The following is a 26,400-nucleotide window of genomic DNA, read 5'->3' as shown; positions in this document are numbered from 1 at the left end:
TAAGATCAGTACTGGATTATGGTTGTATAGTATTTCAATCTGCTAATGTAAGTTTATTAAGGGAACTAGATAAAATTCAGTATAAGGCATTGCGATTAATAACAGGGGCTATAAGGTCTACTCCTACAGCAGCTCTTCAGATTGAAACTGGGGAAATGCCACTAGAAATTAGGAGAGTCCAATTGACAATGAATTACTGGGTCAATATACAGGGACATAAATGTGATCATCCAGTTAAGGAAGTGTTAAAACCTTGTTGGGAAAAAGGAAAGTCAGATATCAAGAGTTTTGGATGGATTGTACCAAAAGAGGCAGAAGAAATGGAACTAAACAAGATGTCCATTAGTCCAACAATACCATGGGCAATTACTCCTGAATGGTTACTACCAAAACCCATTGTAGATACATCACTGGTAAAGAGAAGAGATAAGAGTGCAGAGGGCAATTTTAATATTCAAATGGTGCAAACATATCTTAAAGACAAATATTTTAATCATGTTTTAATATATACAGATGCATCTAAAGATAGTGGAAACAGAGTGGGGGTAGCATACACAGTAATAGATTTTAAAATAAAAGTTATTAAAAGAATCTCAGATGATATATCAGTTTATACTGGAGAAATGGTGGCAATACTAATGGCACTTCAATGGGTTGAGGAACACAGACCATTAGGAGCATTGGTATGTTCAGACTCAAATTCCTCATTGATGACATTAGAGAGTGGACATTCTGAAAGCAGAAAGGATATATTGATTGAGATATTGCAAACACTATATCGCATTCAGATGATGGGATTAGAAGTTAAGTTCTGTTGGGTTCCAGCTCATAGTGGAATAACAGGGAATGAGTTGGCAGACGAAGGTGCTAAAGAAGCAACAAGAAAATCAATTATAGACATTGAAGTAAAATATAGTAAAAGTGAGATGAAGGTTTTAATCAAGCGACTTTTAAAAAATAGGTGGCAAAAACAATGGGAGGAAGGAAAAAATGGGAGGTGGTTGTTTAATATACAAAGCAATGTGGATAAAGGAAGAAAAACAAGTAGAAGTAGGAGGGAAGAGAACATAATTTCAAGAATTAGATTTGGACACACAGGACTCAACAGTACATTGTACAAAATGAAACAACATAAGACTGGAAAATGTGATTATTGTGGGCAAGAAGAAACCGTGGAACATGTTATTATGATATGTCCAAAGTACAATAGTGAAAGGAAACTATTTATTTTAAATTTGAAAAGAATTCATATGAATTTTAACTTGGTTAAAATTTTAAAAAACAAGTCAGATGAGGACTGTATAGAATTTTTAATTCTTTTTTTAAAAAATACTAAATTAGATAAAAGAATTTAGATATAAGTGGTGTAGGTGGAAAATTTTGTTTAGTTTATCAAATCTTGTGAAGATGGATAGAATGCGCGATCATGACCCACACTCCTAACCAGCAGGTGGCGGTAATGCACCTAGAAGTTGTATGCCAACCGCCAATAAAACTCATGAGAAGAAGAAGAAGAAGTGCTAAGCGGGACTTTTAATTTTCGCAGCGGTAGGAAAAGCAAAATGGAAAGCTGTGGATCTTACGCAAGCGGATAAAGTTCATTACAAGCCGGGTATGTGATTATATTATTGCATATTGTTTATATATATTAGTTTTAGCTTAATGGAGATTATAATGCTTTCGTGGAAGCTCCAAAATAAGCCAAGTCACGCAGAAGAACAGACGTTTAAACTCGCTAACATATGAACACTTTGCATTTCAAACTAAAGCTGAACGAAATACATAACTGTTAATACTTATCTTACATTTTCATACAACCTTGATTTACGCGTCTTTTAATGAGAGAACTGGTCAATTATTAACAAACATCGTCCGATCGAGTATGAGACTGCGTTTTGTTTACATTGTGTTGTTGTCAAGTGCTGAACTGTCAGTCATCCATCGACTAAAACGTTTTTTTTTTCAGTGATTCGACTCAACTAAGTTATTATTATCAGAACCAAAAATTAAACGTATAATCAATTTAAATGAATTTTCAATCGTATTTATAGCGGTGTTTTAGATTAAAGATTTCATAAATTAAACATTACCCCTTTTTGACGCGGCTACTGTACCATCTATTGTTGTTATACATGTTATATATGTGTAAAACCCCGGATGTTTCTGCAGGTTATTGCTTATATATTTGACAGGCTGATAAAGACAAACGTGTTCTCATTGTGATTATGGCTGTTGGAGAGCTCTGTCTAATTGATAAAGATATATCAAGGTGAGTGTGACAATATTCCAGTACTTGTATATTTTAACAGGCTGGCTTGTATTGTGTGTTGATGATTTTACTGAAGTTTTATTTTAGTCTTCTAGAGGTCTCACTGAATCCCAGCATTTCATCCCTGAATCTCCACTGCAATCGTCTCACTAAGATTGAAGGATTGACGACAGCATGGCACATAAGGCATCTGGACCTGTCATCCAATCACATCTGTCGTATAGAGGGATTAGCTTCCCTGTCATCTCTGCGCACCTTAAACCTGTCTTGCAACTTAATTACCAAAGTAGAAGGTAAGGCTCACAGTTTTTGAGGCAGAAAATGCGGCATAAATATGCAGTATGTTTTTATTACAAAATGAGGAATAGTGAAATGAAAGTATGTCGTTCTTCTTGCTGTTATGTCAAACTGGTACATCTGTGGTATGGAGTTGTTCAATGCATACATTTATTTTCAGGGCTCGATGGACTAACAAACCTCACACGACTGAATTTGGCCTACAATCAAATAAATGACCTAACTGGTAGGTTAGATTGCAGTCTTGTTAAATGCATTTATTCTTGAGTGGTTTGTTTTAGATCTCTGAAAAATGTTACATTTAGGGGAAGAAATGAAAACTACAGTTCAGACATTGGTAAATTCTCCAGATAAAAAGTACGTTGTTCTCACCAAGACTGTATTTATTTGATCCAAATCCAGAAGCCATTTCTCTGGTCCTTATTGTCACATGATCATTGAGTAATCATACTATTATGCTGATTGGCTGCTCAAAAAACATTAATATTAACAATGGTCACAACAGTTGTCCTGCTTAATAATTTTGTGGATAGATTTATTGACTGATGAATTGATGAATAGGAAATTTGAACAAAAAAACTTTTATTTTAATTTGAAATGTTTTGTAACAATAACAAAGTGTTTGCAGTCACACAATTCAGTGCATCTCTACTGGATAATAATACAATTTAAAAAACAGTAGCAAACATTACAATTGATCAAATGTTTATTGAGTCTCTGTTCTGTGCTTTTTAGGTCTCTTGTATCTCCATGGAGCAAACCACAAACTCAAGTACCTGCAGCTTCACAACAATCGTTTGGATAGTATGAACCACCTGCTGCAATGCATGGTGGGACTGCAAAATCTGAAAGATATCACTCTTAGCAAGGACGGTGCAGAGAATCCAGTCTGCAAAATGATAGGTTTGTTGAAAATGTCCTGTTGGTAAAACATACATACATACATACATACATACATATATATATATATATATATATATATATATATATATATATATATATATATATATATATATATATACACACACACACACAAACAGTTGAAATCATAATTATTAGCCCCCTTTGATTTTTTTTTTTTTTTTTTCCTCTTTTTTAAATATTTCCCAAATGATTTTTAACAGAGCAAGGAAATTTTCACAGTATGCCTGATAATATTTTTTCTTCTTCTTCTTATTTGTTTTATTTTGGCTAGATTAAAAGCAGTTTTAAATTTTTTTAAACCATTTTAAGGTCAATATTATTGGCCCCTTTAAGCTATTTTTTTCCTCTATGGAGCAAACCATCATTATACAATAACTTGCCTAAAGACCCTAACCTGCATAGTTTCCTAATTAACCTATTTAAGCCTTTAAATGTCACTTTAAGCTGAATAGAAGTGTCTTGAAAAATATCTAGTCAAATATTATTTACTGACATCATGGCAAAGATAAAATAAATCAGTTATTAGAAATGAGTTATTAAAACTATTATGTTTAGAAATGTGTTGGAAAAAATCTGCTCTCTGTTAAACAGAAAACGGGAAAAAAAATAAACGGGGCTAATAATTTAGGGGGGCTAATAATTCTGACTTCAACTGTATATGTGATACATATACATAGAAACCAAACTATACAAACTAATTTTGTTACATAGATATTTAAATTCATATATAAATTGTATCATATACAACTATATTTTATATCTAAATAAATATTTTCTCAAATTTATGCATGCATGCTTGGATATGTGTATTTATATATACATAATACATATACACAGTACACACACACATATAGTATGTCAAAACAAGCTTTTATTTTGGATGCGATTAATTGTGATGAATTTTTGCCCAGCACATATATTTATATACTTATAAATTCTGTAGGTTGATTTGTTTAACTTGTTTATTGTTTTTCTTATGTCTTAAGGCTACAGAGAGATGGTTCTTCAATCTCTGCATCAGGTTACTACACTTGATGGAGTAGATCGCATGGGAAACACATGTCCAATAGCAGAGGACAGTCCTATGGATGTTCCCGGTCTCGAGGACTTCCTCGAGTTTCTGATTTCATCCGATGCCAGTGTAAATGGAGAACTGGTAAACTATTTTATTATACTTCTTAATTTTCTGTATTTGTCTGTTTTTAAAAGTGAGAATGACGTTTTAATGATTTTGAGTTGGTAGTGAGACACATGCGGATGTTCAGGCTGTTTGTTTGTTTTTTTTTGTTATGAAGGCAAAGTCAGATGCTCCTCTAACTACTCCACGGATTGATGATGTCCTGACCCAGTTTCGACAGCGAGGTGGAAAACCATCTACAGAAAATCAAGAAAATGAGCAGCGAATTAAAAAACTTGAGCAGCAGGTTTCCCATTTAATACAGAAGGTACATTTCTGTTCTCAAATATTTCAGTTAATTGTGATCTTTCTTTTCGTTCCTTTAAAACTAATTTTAACACATTTTAATCTGTTTTTAATCATTTTTATTCTTTATTTTTATTTTCTTGTACTTGTATTTTATACTTCTTTTATTCTTGTTCATGTAAAGCATTTTGAATTACCTCTGTGTGTGAAAAGTGCTATATAAATAAGTTCACCTTGCCTTCATTTTATAGAAACGGTGCAATCCAAAATGTGTGAAACAGTTCATTTCTAAATTTGACATTTGTTCTTAGGTCCCTAAAAGTGATAGAGTTAACTCCAGCAGTACTGCGCAGCCTTCTGTGATGCGTAAAGCAAAAAGAGACACTGATCAGACATCAGAGAGTGAATATGACAGTGGAAAAGAGAACCAGCGGCATTCAAGAGTTCTGTTTCATCCCAGAGGCTCTGCAGGGAAAAAACTGTCCAAGGACACCAAACCCAAACAATCTGACTGGTGACAGAACTTCTACTTGTTCATATTTTACGTGTATTTTTTGACAATTAGCACATCGAATTCTCATTACAGTTTACTGGATTTGATTAACAATGTAATTTTCTCCAGCACAAGGCTTGGATTGTGTTTTGAGAGTCTTGTTTAAAATATTTTCTTGCTGCACTCGTTCACAATACAGTTTGTTTAGCTCTTTTTCAGGAGTGCATAAGAATGGTGCATTCATTTAATAAGGTTCATAATTATAGAAAAGCTCTATGCTTTAGACAAAGGCTTTGCTGCAGGCCAGTAATCAGGGCAGCTTATAAATTGTCCTTGCTCCTCCTACTTAAAATTGCTTGAACACATGATTGATTTTGCTGTTCTGGAGTTGAGCTCATTTAGCCTCATCAAAACTCAGACTGCAATAATGTGGAAGTGTACAGAGAGTTCACTATTGAGTTGCAGCAGTATTTGATTATATACAACAATACATTAGTATGTTAATAAATAATATGTATATTTTAAATTAACATTTAATATGAAACATTTAGCATAAATGACAAATAAGCATCCTAAAAGAGAATTGTATGATAAAATAATATGATGAAATTACTATATGACAATGTTCATAGGCAATTTTTGCTGTATTTCTTTTAATAACAGTAACTTTTAATTGATATAAAATAAATCCAGTACCACTGCTATATGTAAATTATACATTTTGCTCTCTACAAAAACATTGACATACTAACGTTCAGTCATTTTTATTGTTCAAAGATAATTTAGCCTAAACTAATGAATGATTTTGTGCCAGTGCTTGAGCATGTGGCACGCCAGTTGTTTTTTTTATATTTTGCACATATTTCATCCAACCTGGAGATTAATTTATATTGACTAAATCAAATCAACATTTGGTATGACCACACGTTGCATTTTAAACACTTGCCCATATTTTATCAAGTAGCTTTGCATGTAGATTTTTGGAAGCATCTTAGAATTGTTGCCAAAGTTGCTGGATTTAGTTTGTCTCAGTTTGTTCTGTTTCTTCAGACATATTAGTTATTGATCACAGGCTGTGGTCAGACTCCTTGTGCAGACAATAATCTCACTGTATAATTACAACTAATGACAGAAATAATGTTTTGAATGCTACAGAAAAATATAGAAAAAAAAAACGCTTAAACCGAAAAAAACTATTTTAAACCTTTTTATTGGTGAAAATACTAATAGCTAAGACTTTTACACTACTGTATATATTTAGGCATTATGTTAAACTACCTTTTTCACTAGTATGAAACTTCTTTTTTTTTTTAAATATAATTATTTTTTAGATTTTTTTTACCTTTATTGATAGGACAGTGGAGATTTACAGACAGGAAAGTGTGGGGAGCAGAGATAGGGGAAGGATCGGCAAAGGACCTCGAGCCGGGAATCGAACTTGGGTCGCCGCGAGCACCTAGGTGCTATGTGTCAACGCACTAACCACTAGGCTATTGGCGCCGTCACTAGTATGAAACTTCTGCTAATATGAAGTGTTTTTTTATGTTTTCATTGCAGTGTGGGAAATACACAGAAGCAGAGGTCCACAAAGCTGACTGTTTGTCCCCGTAGGAGTACATCAATCCAGAGCTCAGAGACTACTGAAACCACAGAATCTGTCAAAAAGGGCCCCAAAATCATAAAATCAGGCCCCAAAAGCTCAAGTCAATCGCAAGAGGAAACCTACAAAGTATGCAAACTGCACTGCTTAGGTTTGCCATTAAACTAAATGTGAACATTCAAAGAATAACTACTCATGTGTTTACATGCAGGCAATAGTGGAAGAGCGAGACCAGGAGCGAGAGCGGCGCTGGAAAGCTGAGCAGGCTGCGAAAAAGCTTACCGAACAGGTCAAGAACTTGCATACTCAAGCCAGTGAGGAAAAAGACTTGCAGAGTTTGGCCTTACACACCACAGACAGGTCAGGACAAACAGACAAATGCAGTTTCACTTTGTTCCATTTGTTACTTTGTGCTGAAATGAATGTGAATGACATGAATGCAAATTAAGCAGCCTAATTAAGAGTTCCACCGCTGACAGTCAAAGTAATATATATATAGCTGCAACTTTTATTTTATCTCACTCGTTTAAACATTCTCTCCCATCAAGGACACCTTAACAATCTCCAGCCATCCAAGTGTTTGCGGAGAATGTTTGGTTTGACGTATTGCACCTAATTGGTGTCAGCTCCAGCTGAAATGTTGGATCGGAATACACTCGAGTATAATTAAATTTTATTAGAAGTTTCCAGAGACCCCACCACAGGGCCCTGATGTATGAAGCTCTGCCATCCCACCTGCACAGCGCTTTGTGTGGTGTGATGATGGCCCTGATATTGTGCTCTAATATTATAGCCCACGCGCTCCCCCTGGTGATAAATCGTAATTATAATGGAGATTAAAGTCGTGGTGACAGGCACATGTCTGCTGCAGATCATCAATCAATCCTAATTGCCACCCCTGCAGCACTCGACTGCTAATAACTGTTGCCTCACAGTCCAGTATGTGTTTCGTTAACTCTTCGTCTGCTGAGTGTGGGTGAATATGACAGCATTGTGTATTAAATGTCATTAAACTGATTTCTCAAGCCATTCTAGAGTGCTCATGATCTCTGCTCATCTTTATACTCCAGAGTGAGAGCTTTGAAAGAGATGAACTGTTCTGTGGAACATCACAAGTGAAAAGAATTGTAGGAGTAAAAATTGTCCATAAGTTAATAACTTAAGTTAAGAACCCTTCAAAATCTTTGATTCCAAGTGTCCAGTTATGAGCACTTATTTTGAATGACACTTAAATATGGTAGCCATGATTGTTCTTATTCCAAAGTGACATTGAGAGGTGGATTTTATCTCATTTGGAATGCTGCAAAAATGTGTAATTCAGAGTGAGAACTTTGAAAAGGGTCAACTGTTCTGTGGAACATCTCAAATGAAAAGAATTATGGGAACAAAGTGTCTATAAGTTAATAACTCAGAATCCTTCATTCCAAAAGCCCAGTTATGAGCACTTTTGTTTTGAATGACACTTAAATATGGCAGTCATGATTGTTCTTCTTCAAAAATGAGCTAGAGAGGTGGGTGGATTTATTCCCACTTGGAATGCTGCAAAAATGTGTAATTCAGTGTTTTACTATTGTGAAATGTATCAGTGTGGATTAAATAAAAGTAGAGAGATGGTAAGCATTCTTAAATACACTGTAAAAATGCAGGGCTTCACACAATTCATTCATGTTGTTTAAGTTAAGTCATTAAATTGATAAATTAAAGTGGATTGAACATAAAAAAATTAAGTTGTCCTCAATAATCTCAAGAATTGTGTTATTTTAGCTCAATTTAAATAAGTAGTTTGTATAAGCTGCAAAAATATTTTCGAGTGTATATTGTGTATTTAAATCTGATTTGAAATGAGTTATTTTTATTAATTTCTTACTCACGATCCTGTTGCCCCCTATTGACCTATCAATATAATTATTTATTTTGTTCTTTGAACCAATGTTAATTTAGTCAACAAAAATGCCATAAAAAAAACAGAAACTTGACAGATCTGCTGGGCCAGTATCGTAACTGAATGCGTGCGCTCTGATCTATGAATGATCAATGAATGGACTGTGCAATTCAGCAGATTATAACAAAAATAATTTTTAATCTTTTTGAATACATTTTAATCTTGTCTTTTTTCATCAAGTATATTGTGCTGTTGTTCATTCATTAAGCAGAGCAGAGTTTTCATTCACTTCACTCAACAAAGATGTCACGTTTTTGTTTCAAACCATAGGCAACAAACATTTTTCACCTTTATCTTTGTTGAAGAATTTAACAGTTTTGAACATTCTATTCATCAAAGAATCTTGATAAAATGCTCACAGGTTGCAAAAAATGCAGTACAGCTACTTTCAACAATAATAATAAATACAGTTGCAGATTCTAATGATTTTTAAGTGAAGTTTATTTGTAAACTAATTTTGAGAGGATCTTGTGCTTAAGATTGACCACAGCCGATCCCGCATTAGCTAATACATTATCCTCAAATCAGATGATTCTTAAGTCACTATTAATAACCACAGTCTTCATTCCACAGCCATCTTCGGCTGGAAGGAACCCCTCTTCCTCCCCTTCTCCTTCACCCTTTGCCTAGATTAGGTGGCCCGGCGGCCCAGTGGTTAGCACTGGTGCCCCACATGAGAACACCACCGGCTCTGGTCCTCGCTGGGCCAGTTGGCGTTTCTGTGCATAGTTTGCATGTTCTTTTTGTGTCCGCATTAATTTCCCCCGGGTTCCCTGGTTTACTCCCACCGTTCAAAGACATGCGTCATAAGTAAACCAACTAAGCCAAATGGGCACCATAGTCTAGCTCCCAGCATCAATATTTCTTCTTAAAGCAGTTCACCTGTAGTCGCATCAGCGGGAGAGTTTTTGAGATCTACCTGAGCTCAATCTCCCCTCTTGCCCTGCAAACGGGAGGAAGCTCTGGGCTCGAGGATCCTTTGAGCTCAGGGCTCTCTCTTGGGACAGCATGCCAAACAAGCTTATTATAAATCATCAGCTAAGTGTGAACTCTTGAAAGGACCGCGTGATATGAAAGTAAAGTCATCACAGGAAAAATATTGCAATGTAAATATATTAAAACAGAAACTTACTTTTCTAAATTGAAAGAATAACCCTACTAATACTAATTTACTAGATGTTTTAATTAAATAAATGTAATTTTGGTAAGCATGAGAACATCTTTCATAAACAACAACTAAAAGGTTAAGTGAATAAATGCTGAAAAATAATGATTATTATTCAAACATATTGTGAAAAGGTCTGTCATTTCTCTTTAGGTTGAAGGAGATGTTACTAAAAGAGCGTTCGGATCGTGCAGGACTGCAGACTCGTTTGCAGGAGTTGGAGGAGAGGTACAGGTCTACCGTAGAGCAGCTGGAGCAGGTGCGCAACCGGGAAGAGCAACACAAGAGGGCGCTGTCCAGTCTGGAGGACAGCATGAGTCAAGCAGAGACTCTTAGAGTTCAGCAACGTGCTGAAGAGGTAGAGGAAGAGTCCAGTTCAGTAGTGAAACACATCCATAACCTCAACTGAGCATCAATATAGTGTATAGACTGGCACTGATTTATCCCTATACGTTCAATCTCTGAAACAGAAGTATTAAAAGCTATTTTTTGAGATGGTTCCAGAAGCAACTCTCAGATAAATACTGTATAGTTGTGTTTGGCTGAATTGCAAAAAACATTGCAATTTCTTTTGACATTTCAAACCCTTTGAATTGAGAGGTACATTTTACTCCTGACCTTTCTATATATGTATATTTGAAAGGCTACCTTGAGAAAGCTGCTTGAAGCACCACTTGAGCAGACGTCTACTTATGAAACCACTTTTCAGAATGAAATAATTCCATATAAACGGTATTAAAAGCAGCTGACCTGCTATATTCTTTCAGATGAAGAGGACTCAGGAGTTGGAGAATAAAGCGTCTGCTTTTAAAAGGGAGGTTGAAATACTGCGAGCATCTTCTAGGCAGCACAAAGAAAAGCTGCAGCAGTTGCATGAACTACTGGCCTCCAGAGAGGAGATGCACAGGTACATGAGTTTCTAATAAAGGCGCCATAGAGTGCATTGATTTAATATGTTAAATTGTTCTCCCATATCTACATAGTACGTATGTGCTTTGGTAAAAAAAATCTGAAGAAATGCTCATTTATAAACAGGAATTATGCATATAATGACCATATTTGGAATAATCCTGAATAATAATTAAGCAAGGCAAGTTTATTTATATAGCACATTTATAATACACAAAGTTCTTTACATAAACAAGAATAAAACAAGAAAATAAAAATGGTTAAAACAATTAAAAATGATAAAAGCAGATTAAAATGTGTTAAAACGGGTTATAAAAGAATGAAAAAGAAAAGAAAGACATACTGCAATAGTGCGATCTGTCGGACGTAGCACTGTGCTCATTCAGTAAAGGCACAGCTAAACAGATGTGTTTTCAGTCTTGATTTGAATGTGCTTAATGTTGGAGCACATCTGATCATTTCTGGAAGCTGATTCCAAAAGCGGGGGGCATAGTAGCTGAAAGCCGATTCACCCTGCTTTGACTGAACTCTTGGAATTTCTAATTTACTTGATCCTGATGTTCTGAGTTAGGTTTGTATTCTGTGAGCATATCTGTAGTGTATTAAGGTCCTAGGCCATTTAGTGATTTATAGACAAGTAGTAATACTTTAAAATCTATTCTGAATGTAACTGGGAGCCAGTGTAAAGACCTAAGGACATGTGTGATGTGCTCTAATTTTCTGGTTCTGGTCAGAATCCTGGCAGCAGCAATCTGGATGAGCTGCAAATACCTGACTGTCTTTTGGGGAAGGCCAGTGAGGAGTCCATTAGAGTAATCCACCCTGCTGATGATAAAAGCATGAACAAGTTTCTCTTGTTCTCACGTCCTTACTGGAAACAAAGCATCTAATACTTGCAAAGTTTTGAGATGATTGTCTGCTGATTTACTTACTGATTTGACATGACTATTGAAATTAACTGTCTGAAAATTAAATGAAATTTATTTATATATTCAAAAAAGAGACATGAGGCTTCATGAGGCTTAACCACATGAAAACACAGGCCAGAATTAATATCAACCTCTGCATAAACAGATGGGTTTCATGAAGTTTACTGCTGTCCTTTCACTTATGAAAAATCACAGTTAGATCTGAGCAAAATGACATGATTAACACTTATGTGCATTAAACTCAGCAATCTAAATGTGTTTGTGGCCTCATTACAAACATAAACATGTCTTGCCTCATTACAAACATGTTCAGCAAATTTCCTAATTAACACACCTCTTCTTGTTGGCACTATGTAAATTTATAATCTGTATATCCTGCATTTTGTGTTATGACAAGCTGTGAACATTTCGTAGTCTTTTTAGTCTCCCTGCTTTCCTGTTTTCAAAATAAGAGTCCCACATACAACACCTACCTAGACTTAAACATAAGGGGAATAAAAAATGGTTGTAATCTAATTAGAAAATGTTATGGCCAATTAAACTCAGACTGGGGCGTGCATATTAATGACTTTGTGTGGATCGTCAGTGTTTTGTTGGGATTGGCCAGTTTTTCACCGTGATTCTACTCTCACAGGATTTACATGAGAATGAGGAAACAATGGGTTGTGTGGTTCATGGTATGTTGTTTTTATGTACTGAATGTATTATTCTGCTATGCCTAGGGATACCCAAATTGTAATTCTATGGCACCTTTTAGAGTGAAAATGGTTCAAATTACAAAACAATAAATGTTCATTTGCACCTGTTTAACTGTTACAGGAAAGAGCTTGCAGCACGATTGCTTCCTGGTGGAACTGAGTTTAAAGAGGCTGTAGCCAAAGAGGTTGCTGCAACAGAGCAGAGATTTGCCCAAAAACAAACTGATCTGGAAGGAAAAATTACGGATGCTAGAAGACAGTATGCTGCTCTAGAGGAGGAGTTTCGCATGGCTCTTACCATTGAAGCAAAGCGTTTCACAGAGGTAACATTTCAATTATGAGCACATTTGTAGTCTAATCAGTCTTATTTATGATTTTGTGACTGTAAGTTTTAGTTTTTCAATTTGAACTCTCATAGCAGGAAAAATAAAAGCAGATACATCAGTTTTAAGTTTGACTTTTAATTTACATTACAAAACAAAAGTAGTTTGAATTTTTAGTAATTTTATTATGTGGTTTTATGTGATTCAGGTTTTTTAAACTTTAGTTTTAACGTGGCTTTTAAGAAAGTTTAAAATACATTTTTTATCTAATATTTATATCTTGTTTCTAATGTAAAATATAATTATATGAAAGTTTATAAATATGGGATTATAATTATATAATACAGTTTATTATGAAAAACACATTAGTATAACATAAATAAAAACTGAAAATGAAATAATTTAATAATTACAAAATGATGCAAAAAAAGTCCAATAAGATTCAAATCAATTACATAATAATGACTAAATAAATATATACACATTAAATTGAAACACAAGTTAAATGAAAATGATAATACAAATACAAGTTTGGTCAAAATAAATAAATAAGTAAATGATAATAAGTAGGGGGAAAATATGTACTTTATAAAACCAGATATTTTACAAATAACATGTTCAGAAAGAATCAGAAAGAGCTTTATTGCCAGGTATGTTCACACATACGAGGAATTTGTTTTCGTGACAAAGCTTCTACCGTGCAATTACAGAGACAAGACAAAAAACAGATAATAAATATATTTTAAAAAATAGAAGTAAGTAGTGAGTGCAAATAAACAGATTGACAAGTGTATTTACATGTTTATTACTATATACAACGTTGTATGTGCAGCTGTTATGTGCAAATTGGCATGTAAAGTGTGTTGTTAAATAAGTGTATATGTGTATAAAGTGTATAGCAAGTAGTGATGTTGGTTTCGCAATTATTATCATCAAGTGTTCATGAGATGGATTGCCTGAGGGAAGAAACTGTTTCTGTGTCGGGCTGTTCTGGTGCTCTGTAGCGTCGACCAGAAGGTAAAAGTTCAAAGAGGCAGTGTGCTGGGTGTGAGGGGTCCAGAGTGATTTTGGCAGCCCTCCTGCTCGCTCTGGATAAGTACAGTTCTTGGGGAGTAGGAAGGGTTGTACCAGTGATTCGCTCAGCAGTCCGAACTATTCGACGTAGTCTTTGGAGGTCGTATTTAGTAGCTGAGCTAAACCAGACAGTTATTGATGTGCAAAAAGACCTATTTAAAACATGGATTTTTCTTAGTATAAGTAAAGTCTTTTCACAAGAAACTATAGATACTTTTTACATTTTAGGACAGGAATGCCTTAATGTTAACCTGAATATGTTTTACATGTTTACTGTATGTGCTTTGCAGGTAAAGGAATGCTTCGATCAGGTGTCTGCTGAACTCCTGGAGCTGAAGTCGGGTCTTAGCCAATCTCAGCAGAAAGAGAAACAATCGGCCTCTCTGGTGCAGGAGCTCACAGCTATGGTGAAAGAGCAGAAAACACGACTTGCTGAGCTTCTCAAAGCCAAACGAGAAGCTGCCAGTGAGTTCAAGGTAAAACCAAAAGATTTTACTTCAAATAATTATATACTTTCCTAATTTCTTGGTCCTTTGGTGTTTTGTATCAGATTACACTGTGATAGAAATGGACAGCAATATTATCACACAAATGAATCTAGCCCAGTGTTCTTTTTTTAAGGGTTTTCGCAGAGTCTTAAAGTCTAAAGTTTCACTTTAAAAAATGATATGCAATGTAATGTGTAGTTATATAGCACATTTCTTGTGTATGGCCATACACCCAAAGTGCTTCACAATCATGAGGGGGGATGATGCAACGGCAGCCACAGGACAACGGTACCAGTGCGCTCACCACATACCAGCTATTGGTGGAGTGAAGAGACAGTGATAGAGCCAATTCGGTGGATGGGGATGATTGGGAAGCCATGATCTTAAGGGCAGATTGAGGGACTTTGGCCAGGACACCGGGGTTACACCCCTACTCTTTACAAGAAATGCCATAGGATTTTTAATGACCACAGAGAGTCAGGACCTCGGTTTAACATCTCATCTGAAAGACGGAAAAAATGTCTGAAAAAAAATTCACAGGAGAGCGAATAATTCTGACTCAACTGTGTCTTTTTTTAATCCAGTGGCAGAAGTGTGTTTCCTAGTAATGCACACAAACACACACACATATAATAAACAGACAGCAGAGAGTTGACTGTGAAACAGACCATGTTTACTTCATTGATTAAGAGAAATAAATATCTGCAATACAAAGAGTTAGCGGTCAATTGAGCCGACAGACTGACCCGAGAGCATCAGTGTTTCACAGAGCGAAGCTTACAGGACAAACACATACACCCTCACTCATACACTCCAGAAACAATCCACTCCTATTTCACAATATTAATAATCAACATCTGTCAGTTCCAAAACAAAAAAATAAGTCGTCATCTAAAATCTGATATCCTCTTCATCTTTATAAATGCTGGAGAAAAAGAAACATTGGTCCAACGCTGCTGTCAAAAAGTCTTTGCTTTTATGCTTTTTGTCGTTGTTACTATTTCTTTTTATACACACAATATCGTATATCTCTTCTGAATAAAATCAAGCACAAATGTGGAACAGTCGGACCATTATTCACAGAATTGTCAATAATATGTAACATTAAAACAAAATCTCTTAATACTGTTAATGAAACTAGCTCATCTTCAACCACAGAGAGTCAGGACCTCGGTTTAACATCTCATCCGAAAGACAGCACCCACTGACAGTAAAGTGTGCCCCATCACTTTTACTGGGGCATTAGGACTCACACAAAATAAATGATTTTGGATGAAGTATCCCTTTAAATGTGCTAAAGTATTGTGTTCTAGGTCTTAAATACTTTCAAACAAGTCTCAATTGTCCTCCCCATGTTAAGCTACCTATAATACTCATTAAAATGCTCCTACATGACTTTGACATGCATTTTTGTTTTGTAATTCTCTCTTTAGCTAGCCCAAATATAATTTCAAGAGTTCCCACTTAGATATGCTTGGCGTATAAAAGGTGACTAGTGGAGGGGGCCAGAAAGGGGTGGCCAGGGTTGACTCATTAAGAATCAAAACAAAATATGCTCGAGGAACACTCCTGACAGAGATAGAGCTGGGAAGTGGCAGCGCTATATATAAATATATATGTATATATGAGAGTATATAAATATATATATATATATATAATGGGGTAATCTAAGGCCTGGAGGGGGCACTCAGAAGACTTCTGTGAGTCGGAATAGGCGCTGCGGGAGTTGGGGGCAGCAATTCTTATTATTTGCCGTCTCCGGCAGAAATCGTGAATTGGGATTTGGGTGGTGGAGATTTCTGCTAGAGGGTGAGTGGCAAGTTTGGCGAGACTCCTGAGGGAGTCGATGCTCGAGGAACACTCCTACTTGGAGATAGAGCAGGGAGTGACAGCGCTCTATATAAATATATAACCATGGACGAGAATCCATAGATATATATAAATAATGAGTTTCAGTGGCCTTGGGGGGGGGGGGGGGCAGTGACATGACCCCTGCGGGGGTCGGCGCCCGGGGAATAGGGCAAGCTGGCCGACTCTGACAGGAGACTGGGGAAAAGGGGATTTGGACGGTGAAGACTCCTGTTAGAGGGTGACGGGATGGGTTAGGTGCTCGAGGAACACTCCGTGAGGAGATGGAGCGGGGAGTGACAGCGCTATAAGTAAAAATATATATATGTCTATGTACTTGCACACATAGATACATATATATACACACACAAATCCATACATACACGCACGCATACGTATATACATATAAACCCACATACACGCGCATACTTCTATACGTGTGTACATACATACATGCATATACCACATCTACACCCGCACAAATACATACATACGTACGCAAACGCATACACCCATATATATGCAAACATATAAGAGAAATTTGCTAAGGCCTGGGGGGGACAGTGAGATGACTCCTACGGGAGTCGAAGCTCGGAGTAACACTCCTGCAGGAGTCAGAGCCTTAGGGGGGGCAGGGTCTGGCAGGAGTCGGGAAATGGGAGGGGGCTGTGAAGACTCCTGCAGAAACGGCCGGGGGTGGCGGGGTGACGAGGGGACTTGTATGCACCTTCGATTTACAATGTGACTGGGGGAGAAGGTTGAGTGTTACTCAGTTTAAAAGTAAGGGAAAGGAGGAGGGAAGGTGGCTGGGTCATGCCCTCGCCCTTGAGTAGCTGTGGGTTGATGGCTGGCGAGAGTCATCTGGGCTTCTTTGAGGTGCCTTTGGCGAAGACGTATGCATGTCTTTAAGGCATTGGATGACCACCTTCCCAGGGTCTGGATCTGTTGTTGTTAAGCCCTTTGGGCTTCTGTGGTGGCTGCTCATATTCTGAAACAGAGTATATACAGGAATCAGAAGTGTAATTCAACACCTTTAAATACCTTTAAGACTCTTTCAATACGTTTAAAGACCTATAACCACTTTTCAACCGGAAATACTGGCGATATTTATCTTACAATATATTTACTAAATATTAAAATGAAAGAAATTAATCCAAACTAAAACATACATATAGAATATAGATCTATAAAATCTAGCCGATTCAACGTGTCCCTATAGAGCTGCAGAAATAATGGTGTTGCCTTGGTAACTGTGGTAAATAAGCAACAAGCTGTCAAATCTACTAGGATTTTACTGATTTCGTAACTACACAACATCCTGATATTCACAGATTTAATACAGTCAAATTTTACCATACAATGATACCTTGTATAAAATAGATAAATTTAGTACATTGCAGGAATCTAAGACTATCTAAACTTGTCCTCGAACTTTTCTATATTGACTTATCTCCTTAACCCCTCGCAGAGGCCCTGTGAAAAAAGGGGGACTGGAGAGTGAGTGGGAGTCTGAGAGGCGGAGAATGCTATGAATCATCTCTAAATTCGGAATAGTGTTACTGGGCAATTGTCAACTATAAATGGGGAGGGGGAGAGGGGAGGAGGCAGGGAGAAGGCAGAGGGAAAATAAGGCTCGGCGGAGCGTCTCTGCTGTTGCAGAGGTGCAGTGGTAGTCAGCATTGGAGCATTATGAGTGCAAAATATTGTCAGTAACTATATGTAGAGATGAAGTAACAGAGGGGCTCAGCTAGAATGCCCGTGCAGTAGTGCTATGGGCGAAAGTTACTTGAATCATCTCTGCTGTTGCAAAGGTGCGTTGGTAGTCAGTATTGTATGGTTATGCATGTTCCTGAAAGAATAACAATACTGTCAGTAGTGATATGTAGAGATGGGTAAAAGAGGAGCTTAGCTAGAGTGACAGTGCCATGGTGTTATTGGTGAATGAAACTGGGTGGAGTGTCTCTGCAGTCGCCGAGATGCAGTGGTAATCAGCATTGGATGGTTATGCATGTTCCCGTAAGAATGAAAAATACTGTTGTTAGTGATATGTAGAGGTGAGTGAATAAGGGGTCGGTTAGAATGTCACTGCAGTTGCGCTGTAGAGGGGGGGGGGGGGGGGGGGGGGGGGGGGGGTGTAGCTCAGCTGAGCGTCTCTGCTGCTGCAGAGGTGCGGTGGGTCAATATGGAGACAATATGTGCTCCTGCAGAAGCATCTATTACTGTATTCATGGGGGGTTGGGAGTGTGACGATAGTGGTATTTGAAGTGTAAGTGTATCTGACTTGTTTAGAGCATTGCTGCTACATCAATTGACACTTGGGTGACCTCTAAATGGGTCAGAGCTGTGGTGAAAGAGTAAATGGAAGTATGGGATAGTTTGAATTTGGAGGGAAATTAAAGGAAGAAAAGAGGAGACAAGGGCTAGAAATGCATGAGGGTGGAGGTCAGTTGGAGAAGATCAGCTGTGCTTCCGTGATGTGGTATTGTTCTCTTGAGGTGTAAGAAAGCGAATAGTGTTTGAAATGGGTGAATGGGGGGGGGGGGGGGGGGGGGGGGGCTTATTAATAAAGAAAGGCAGAGCTTCCTCCTCCTGCCTAGTTAGATCAGCTATGATGGTATGAAATGTGGGATTGAAATTATGTTAATTCAGACTTTTCAAAAACCAAAAAGGGGCTAGTGTGAATATGGCCTCTAGTGTGTGGGCTGTATGAGGCAAAAAGGGGCTAGTGTGAATATGGCCTCAAGTGTGTGGGCTGTATGAGGCAAAAGGGGCTAGTGTGAATATGGCCTCAAGTGTGTGGGCTGTATGAGGCAAAAGGGGCTAGTGTGAATATGGCCTAAAGTATGTGGGCTGTATGAGGCAAAAGGGGCTAGTGTGAATATGGCCTCAAGTGTGTGGGCTGTATGAGGCAAAAGGGGCTAGTGTGAATATGGCCTAAAGTGTGTGGGCTGTATGAGGCAAAAGGGGCTAGTGTGAATATGGCCTGAAGTGTGTGGGCTGTATGAGGCAAAAAGGGGCTAGTGTGAATATGGCCTAAAGTGTGTGGGCTGTATGAGGCAAAAGGGGCTAGTGTGAATATGGCCTAAAGTGTGTGGGCTGTATAAAGCAAAAGGGGCTAGTGTGAATATGGCCTAAAGTGTGTGGGCTGTATGAGGCAAAAGGGGCTAGTGTGAATATGGCCTAAAGTGTGTGGGCTGTATGAGGGGAAATGCATCTTTGTGAAGAGTGTGAATACATTTGGAAATGGATATAGAGTGTGATGGGTTGAATAAGGGTAGTTTCTGGAGCTGGTAACCATGACCTCTAAATGAGAAAACAAGAAAGAATTAGAGATTAAATGGTCACGACATGGTACATGTACAGCAGACATAATTAAATGTTTTAGCTGATATTCATGCAAGGTCGCTTCGTCAGAGCGTTGTCAACTGTGAATGGAAGCGCCTTTGTTAATACATGTTACAATAGCTTAGATGTCACAATAAGCAAGGGTTGTAGAAGTGGACATTCGTCCCCCTGCAGGGTGGCAGATGGATGAAGAGCTGAGGATATGGGCCGTGTCTTGGCTGGTGGTCCTGGAAGTACCTCTTGAAGAGCAGGTGAGGTGATAGTATGGTGAAGTGGAGTTTAACCCCTTAATGATAAAGTAGTTTGTTTAAAAGCAAAATGTATCTAACAGAGTCAGTGGATGAAACGTTATTCTACTGCCAGAAATGTCCTCTTTGTTCGTAGCAGTCAAGCAGGAAGTTGTTTCTTCGCTGTTTCTCGTCCCACTGACTTGTCATTATAAGCGTGACTATGGCACTCATGTGTATTGATATAAGAGTAGCTATTGGCATGTTGCAAAAGAGCTTCAATGCTTTGTGTTGAATGTTTTTCACTGGCTGGGTAATACTCTTTTCGTTGGTTCCATGGCTATCAGATTAGATGTGGCAGAGGGGTTATTATAATTTTTTTTTTTTTTTTTTTTCGTTCGGAATCTTAACGTGATCTGGCCGGATTCATTCACAAAGTCTTAGCACTCAGTCCATTCATGAAACTGTCAAGAGATAAGGCGGGGTCATCTTAAGTTTGGAAAGCTCATTGGATGGTGACATTTCTCCTTTTGGCTCCTTGGAGTATCCGTCAGAGTGCAAAAGGTCGGCGGCCATTTTGACAAGCAAAATCGCTATAGTGTTTGTGCTTGAAAGACTATTTTGCTGCACGCGCTCCAGCAGCTGGTTTGACTGAAAACAGTGCATCCTTCCATGGACGGTTATCAACATATGAGTATGTTGTGGACTAATGTTTTTGGAAAAGATTGCTTGATCAGTTGCAATCGAATTACTTCTGCAGTCAGAAAGTTATGGATCTGTGGACAGGCGGGAGGTTGAGAGGTGAGTTCTTTATTGAAATCATTTGATTCACGCTGGTCTCATCTTTCAAAACTTTTATAAAATGTTTAGTCTTTGTTAGAGTGTAGTTATGTAGTGAAGCTTCCGCTTAAAGCATGTACGTTACCGAAAGTGGACCTCTAGGATATCAGTGAGAGTCAGGCTTCATAGAAATGGCTTGGATCGCTGGCGTCTTGAGTTTAATGGAAGGTGTGGCTTGCGTTGAGTGGGGCAGTAGGAGTAGAAGTTGGAAGAGCTGGTGGGCCGGCGTCTTGCTGTAATTCAGGCTTGATAGTTGGCGAAGCAGCGGCTGAAGTTTTGGGGAGAGCGGGGTTCTGGCTGGAGTTGTTGTTGCTGTTTGTTTGTTCTTCCACGTTGAAAGGTTTAAACAATGCTGAAGCCTAGGTTAAATGCTGGAGCGTTTGTAGCGGGAAGCATTCTTCCAAATGAAGATAAAACATTAGGGAGAAAATGATCCATTTATAGTAAACTAGGATCGCTCTGATTGGATTATTACTGATTACAGATGAGTGGCCAGACGTGCTCAATCATATCACGTGCTCCTCTCGAAATTTGGTTTATGAAACTTCACATAATGCTGTATCATGATTGCAAATGAGACCAAAATCATGATATAGGTCTTAAATATTATTCATAACTATCTAAAAAAGGTCCTAGAAAGTTTTAAATTTGACTTATTGACTCAACCCTGCTTTATTATAATATCATCTTTTGGTTATTATATGGTTGTGGTTTCAATCACTTCCTAGGTATTGCTTCATTATGCTCTGTTTTTGCTTTCTAGACTCGTGTGCAGTCACTGGAATCCAGGTTAGAGGATGATAAACGACTGAACCTGCAGGTAGAACTACTGAGGAAAGACAAGTCCAAGCTGATCTCCCAGCTCACCGCTCACGAGTCTGTCATAGATGGACTGCGGGCAGAGAGGAGGATCTGGGGCCAGGAACTCGCACAGCAAGGTACATCAGTAAATAAAGATACAGCCTTCGGAAAACAGACAGATAACGTTAGCTGTATTTTAACTAAGTTTTCATCCTTATGTTCAGGTGCATCTCTAGCACAGGACCGTGGTCGACTGGAGGCCAGGATTGAGGTTTTGTTAACTGAACTGGAATCGCAGAAGAAGCAGAGTGAAAGAGACAACGATTCGCTCAGGATCAAAACTAAGATTGTTGATGACCAGACGGAGACGATAAGGAAACTTAAAGAGGTAAAGCCCTCCCTCACTAAACTGTATACAAAGATATAGTATGCAGAGTATATAGATATTAGATATTAGTACCTATAATATATTGTATATATAATTTCATTCATTCTTTCATTTTCTTTTTGGCTTAGTCCCTTTATTAATCCAAGGTCGCCATAGCAGAATGAACCATCAACTTATCACAACCCATGACTGGGAAACACCCATACATACACACTCATTCACACATATACAATACAGACAATTTAGCCTACGCAATTCACCTATCCCACATGTCTTTGACTTGTGGGGGAATCCGTAGCACCAGGAGGAAACCCATGCGAACAAAACTTGGTAGTGGTAGTGTAATTACGTGTGCTAATTTCATTCATTAAATAAAAATTAAAAATAAACCTTCAATAAAACCTTCAAAGACTAAAACTGTATGTGCAACCGTGTCAGATGTCATTGCCTGGTTCATTTCGTCCAAATTGCTTCCAGGCATTGCTGGAGCGAGATGAGCAGATGCGTAAAGTTGGTGATGAGAGCGTGCAGGAGCAGAGAAAGCTGAAGCAGCAGCTGGAGGAGGAAACGGCATCTGCAGTGGAGCTCAGAGACTCGGTGGAGCAGCTCAGTCTCAGGAAGGAGGAGCTGAAACAACAGCTGTTTGATAAGGAGGCGGAGCTTGATGAGGCTAAAGAGACATACAGGTATGAAATAACATTGGTTGAATAGAGTAGTGGTTGGGTTACAAATGTAAAAAATCTGTTCATTTTCTCTATAGACAAATAGATTTTTTTTTTTTTAACAATAACTGAAAATTCTTACAAAACAAAGACAAAACTGCTATGTTGTTAATGTTGTTAATTGATTGTATATGCTTTTTTGGTCATCTGCCATCTGTCCATGTTAATTCAACTTCTTTTTAAACAATTGTTTGTCTTGAAAACAACTTACCCATGATGCTGTATAGAAAATTACGGCACTTTACAGAAAAATAAAATTACAAGCAAAAAAAAAAAATTATATTTGGCCATCCATTGCCTCAAGGCAACATAAATAATAAAATAGAGTACATTTTACAGTTTGTAGAAAACGTTATGATTTTGTCTAAAACCCACATCTTTTAACATATAGTTTATTGTCCTTCATTTTGATCTGATTGTGTCACTCACAATGCTTCATGGGATTGTAGTTTTTCCCTTTACTAAAGATATAGTTCACCCCAAACTGAAATTTTGTCATCACTGACTCAACCTTCACTTATCACAAATCTGTTTGTGTTTCTTTATTCTGTTGGACACAAAGAAGTTATTTAGAAAAATGTTGGAAATCAGTAACCACTAACTTCCATAGTATTGGTTTTTCTTACTATGGAAGTCTGTGGTTACTGATTTCTAACATTTTTTTGTGTTCAATGGAAACAGGAAAATCATAAAGGTACGTGAGGGAGAGTAAATTGTAAGTAAATAATTTTTTTGGGGGGGTGAACCATCCTTTAAAAGCTGTTAAATACACAGTCTTGGGTTTGTCTTGTCTATTTGTCCAATTTTAATGTACTTTGTTTCAAAGTTGCAGATGTTGTGATTCCCTTCAAAGCTGGTTTATTTGGTTCATAGATTACACCTCTTAGGGTTCCCATGCTTCTTGAAGATACATGAATTTCAGACCTGGATTCAAGGTGTGAAAAGTACTTGAAAACAAACACAGGTCCTTGAAAGTGCTTGAATTAAATGTAAAATTAGTTTTTGGTGTAATATCAACAATTGTTATGCTGATGAAAACATTCAAGTTTATCATTGAGTCTATTTATTTACTTGTGTAAATGTGTGAAAATATATATTTAAATTAATACATTTAATAAATGTTAATTATTTAATACATTTATATATTTTTTATTCATTTCAGTAATATTATTGACAAATATGAAATTTGCATTGTAAATTAATAATAGTAAATTTTTTATTTCAAAAGTTTTAATTCATATATTAGGTTTTTAGTTACGATACTCTCAAAAAAGATTCTGTAAAAATCCACAGATTTTTTACAAAATTCTGCGCATAAATAGTCAGCAGATTCTGTCTGGCCAAACTAATTACCCATAACATTTACTTATTGCTTATGAAACAGTACATCATTGTTTGAAATTATGACTGCTGATGTCTTACTCCTCACACAATTGTTATCTGTAAATTCAACTATCCAGAAAAAAAACACTTAACTTGTGCTTTTGCAGGGCCTCAAGTAAGAAATGGCAGGAAAAGGCAGAGGTGTTGAACAGGCTGGAGAGTCAAGTGAAGCGGATGAAGGAGGCTTTTGATTCCAAGGAGAAAACACTGATGGAGGAAAGAGACCAAGCTTCACAAGCACACAGGTACTGGACGGGCCACTTGTTTTAATATAACCAATGGAGAACTGATTTTTAGACATTTCAACTGATTTGCTGTTGTATTAGAGCGGCAGTGGAGAAGCTTCATTGTGTGGATGATGCCTTCCGTAGACAACTGGAATCTCTGCAAGCGTCACATCAGGCGGAACTACTGAGACTTGCAAATGACAAACAGAAACAGATAGAAAAAGCCAATCAGAAGGTATCAAATGCCAAATAACACTAACATTTCAGGATGGATTTATTATATTTAATATATTTATTATATTTATTATATTGCTACATTTGTGTAAACTATAGGCATGTGCCATTATTATGGTATTAATATTACATTTTATTATTTATTTATTTAGAATTTATAATATTTAATGTATGCTAATAACATGTTGTAATTGTTTAAAAAGTTATACTATTGAAACAGTTTAATAAAGAAATGTCACTATGAAACTATTGAGCTAAAGTATGTCAATTTTAAACAATTAAAATTTTAATAAACATTTTTAATTTCTAAAATAATAATAGCATTTTATATAAACTAAGTAGAACAACTAAATCAATTAATGTGTCTGTTTTTCATAATAAAAAAGGTCCAATCATTCTCTAGTTCTGAGGAAGCCATCGATGTACACTTTGTTTTAACTATCCACTAATTGAATCTCCTGATGAAGAATAATATGAAGAAGAGTAAACTAGTGCTTTTTTAAGACTGTATTTCTTTTTTTTTTAACCACAGGTTCTGCAGGTGGAGGAGGAAATGCGCCAGCTGCTTGAGGAAACTGAGAGTAGTAAAAGGGTAATGGAAGAGAAAATGAGACGCCTCACACAAGTGCTAAAAGACTTTTAACACTCTATCCATTACAAACCTTAAGACAAAAATACTTGGAAGAAAAGATTTTCATGAATTTTGTCAGCTGTGTTGTGCAAACTGGAACATAGCCTGAACTGAGACTCTGCTTCTGAGTGTTCAGCCTTTTGTGTTTAGCTGTTTTATTGGCTTTTTACTTCCATTTTCTTGAACAGAAAACTGGCATAGCTGTGAAACTTCTGTCTTTTAATGGCAAAATACAAAACATTAGTAAGTTATTTTTGTAGAACTGTACATTGAGTGTCATATAATGCACTTTTTACCATTTTTTTATTAAATTATAAATCGTTTGTTATTCATTGTACAGTGTGTTATTTTTAATTCATTAGTTAACTAATTCATTTATTTACTTTTATTTTTTCAAATATACAATTCTCAAAGCGCTGAAGTGGGTCAAATCTCTACCAGGGGTTTGCAAAATTGAGGTAAAGTTGGTTTTATATTTGCACATTCGTTCAGTGTCAACTTCCTATATTGTAGTTTGATAGTCATTGGCTGATAATATGATTTCACTATTTAGAATATGCAATTAATACTTTTCTGAAATTATGTTGTTGAGAGTCTGAAAGTGCGAATATAAAACCAACTTTACCTCAATGTTTGCAAACTGGGCACAATGTGGTCTGTGAAAATAAAAATGTAAATAAATTAAAATATTAAAAGTAATTCATTAAAAAACAAATAAGTAATAATATTAAAATAAATAATAATGAATGAATAATCAAACATAAAAAAATATTTGAAATATTTTACGAAACATAAATAAATGCACATTGACAGAAGAATAAGCTAATTTTGGGATGCCAATAATTTGATTAAATAAAACAAATATATATTAGATTAAAAGAAATAACAGATTGTATTACAAATAAATAATGAAATGTTGTTATTATTATTATTATAATAATTATTATTATTATTATTATTATTATTATTATTAACCATTTCCCTGTGAATTGGGTAACATTTTAAATGAAAAGTGTTAATACAATCTCAAAATATTTGGGACAAATATCTGAACCAGGGTTCTTTAACCTGGGCACTGTAAGGGAGTTTAATTTTTAAAAAGAATAATTAAAAAGTGAATGAATAAAATATGATTAAAATAAACTCCACTAAATAATCAAACCTTTTTTATTGTTAGAATTTTTATGATAAATACATAAACACATTCACATAAAAGAAAC

General features: G+C 36.5%; 1 protein-coding gene across 2 annotated transcripts; it reads left to right on the top strand.

The window, feature by feature from the left end:
* The first annotated feature begins 1,516 nt into the window (after positions 1–1,516).
* lrrcc1 (leucine rich repeat and coiled-coil centrosomal protein 1) lies at positions 1,517–25,460 on the top strand. Of its 2 annotated transcripts, none has more exons than XM_056477245.1 (20): positions 1,517–1,612; positions 2,193–2,269; positions 2,357–2,562; positions 2,727–2,792; positions 3,302–3,469; positions 4,477–4,646; positions 4,786–4,935; positions 5,225–5,427; positions 6,964–7,135; positions 7,218–7,366; positions 10,267–10,471; positions 10,881–11,020; positions 12,771–12,972; positions 14,337–14,522; positions 21,558–21,732; positions 21,820–21,983; positions 22,461–22,669; positions 24,196–24,333; positions 24,415–24,550; positions 25,082–25,460. In XM_056477245.1, exons 2-20 carry the CDS (start codon positions 2,226–2,228, stop codon positions 25,190–25,192), a joined length of 2,994 nt encoding a protein of 997 aa, XP_056333220.1. In that variant the 5' UTR covers positions 1,517–1,612; positions 2,193–2,225; the 3' UTR covers positions 25,193–25,460. The 2 variants fall into 2 exon arrangements, with proteins under 2 accessions (XP_056333220.1, XP_056333212.1); XM_056477237.1 differs by having other exon boundaries at positions 2,170–2,269.
* The last annotated feature ends 940 nt before the right edge of the window (positions 25,461–26,400 follow it).

The sequence above is a fragment of the Danio aesculapii genome, chromosome 2 (genome assembly GCF_903798145.1).
Source record: "Danio aesculapii chromosome 2, fDanAes4.1, whole genome shotgun sequence".
In the NCBI taxonomy this organism is placed as follows: Eukaryota; Metazoa; Chordata; class Actinopteri; order Cypriniformes; family Danionidae; genus Danio; species Danio aesculapii.
Note: the sequence above shows the minus strand (reverse complement) of the source record. Positions and strands in the feature narration are given on the sequence as shown.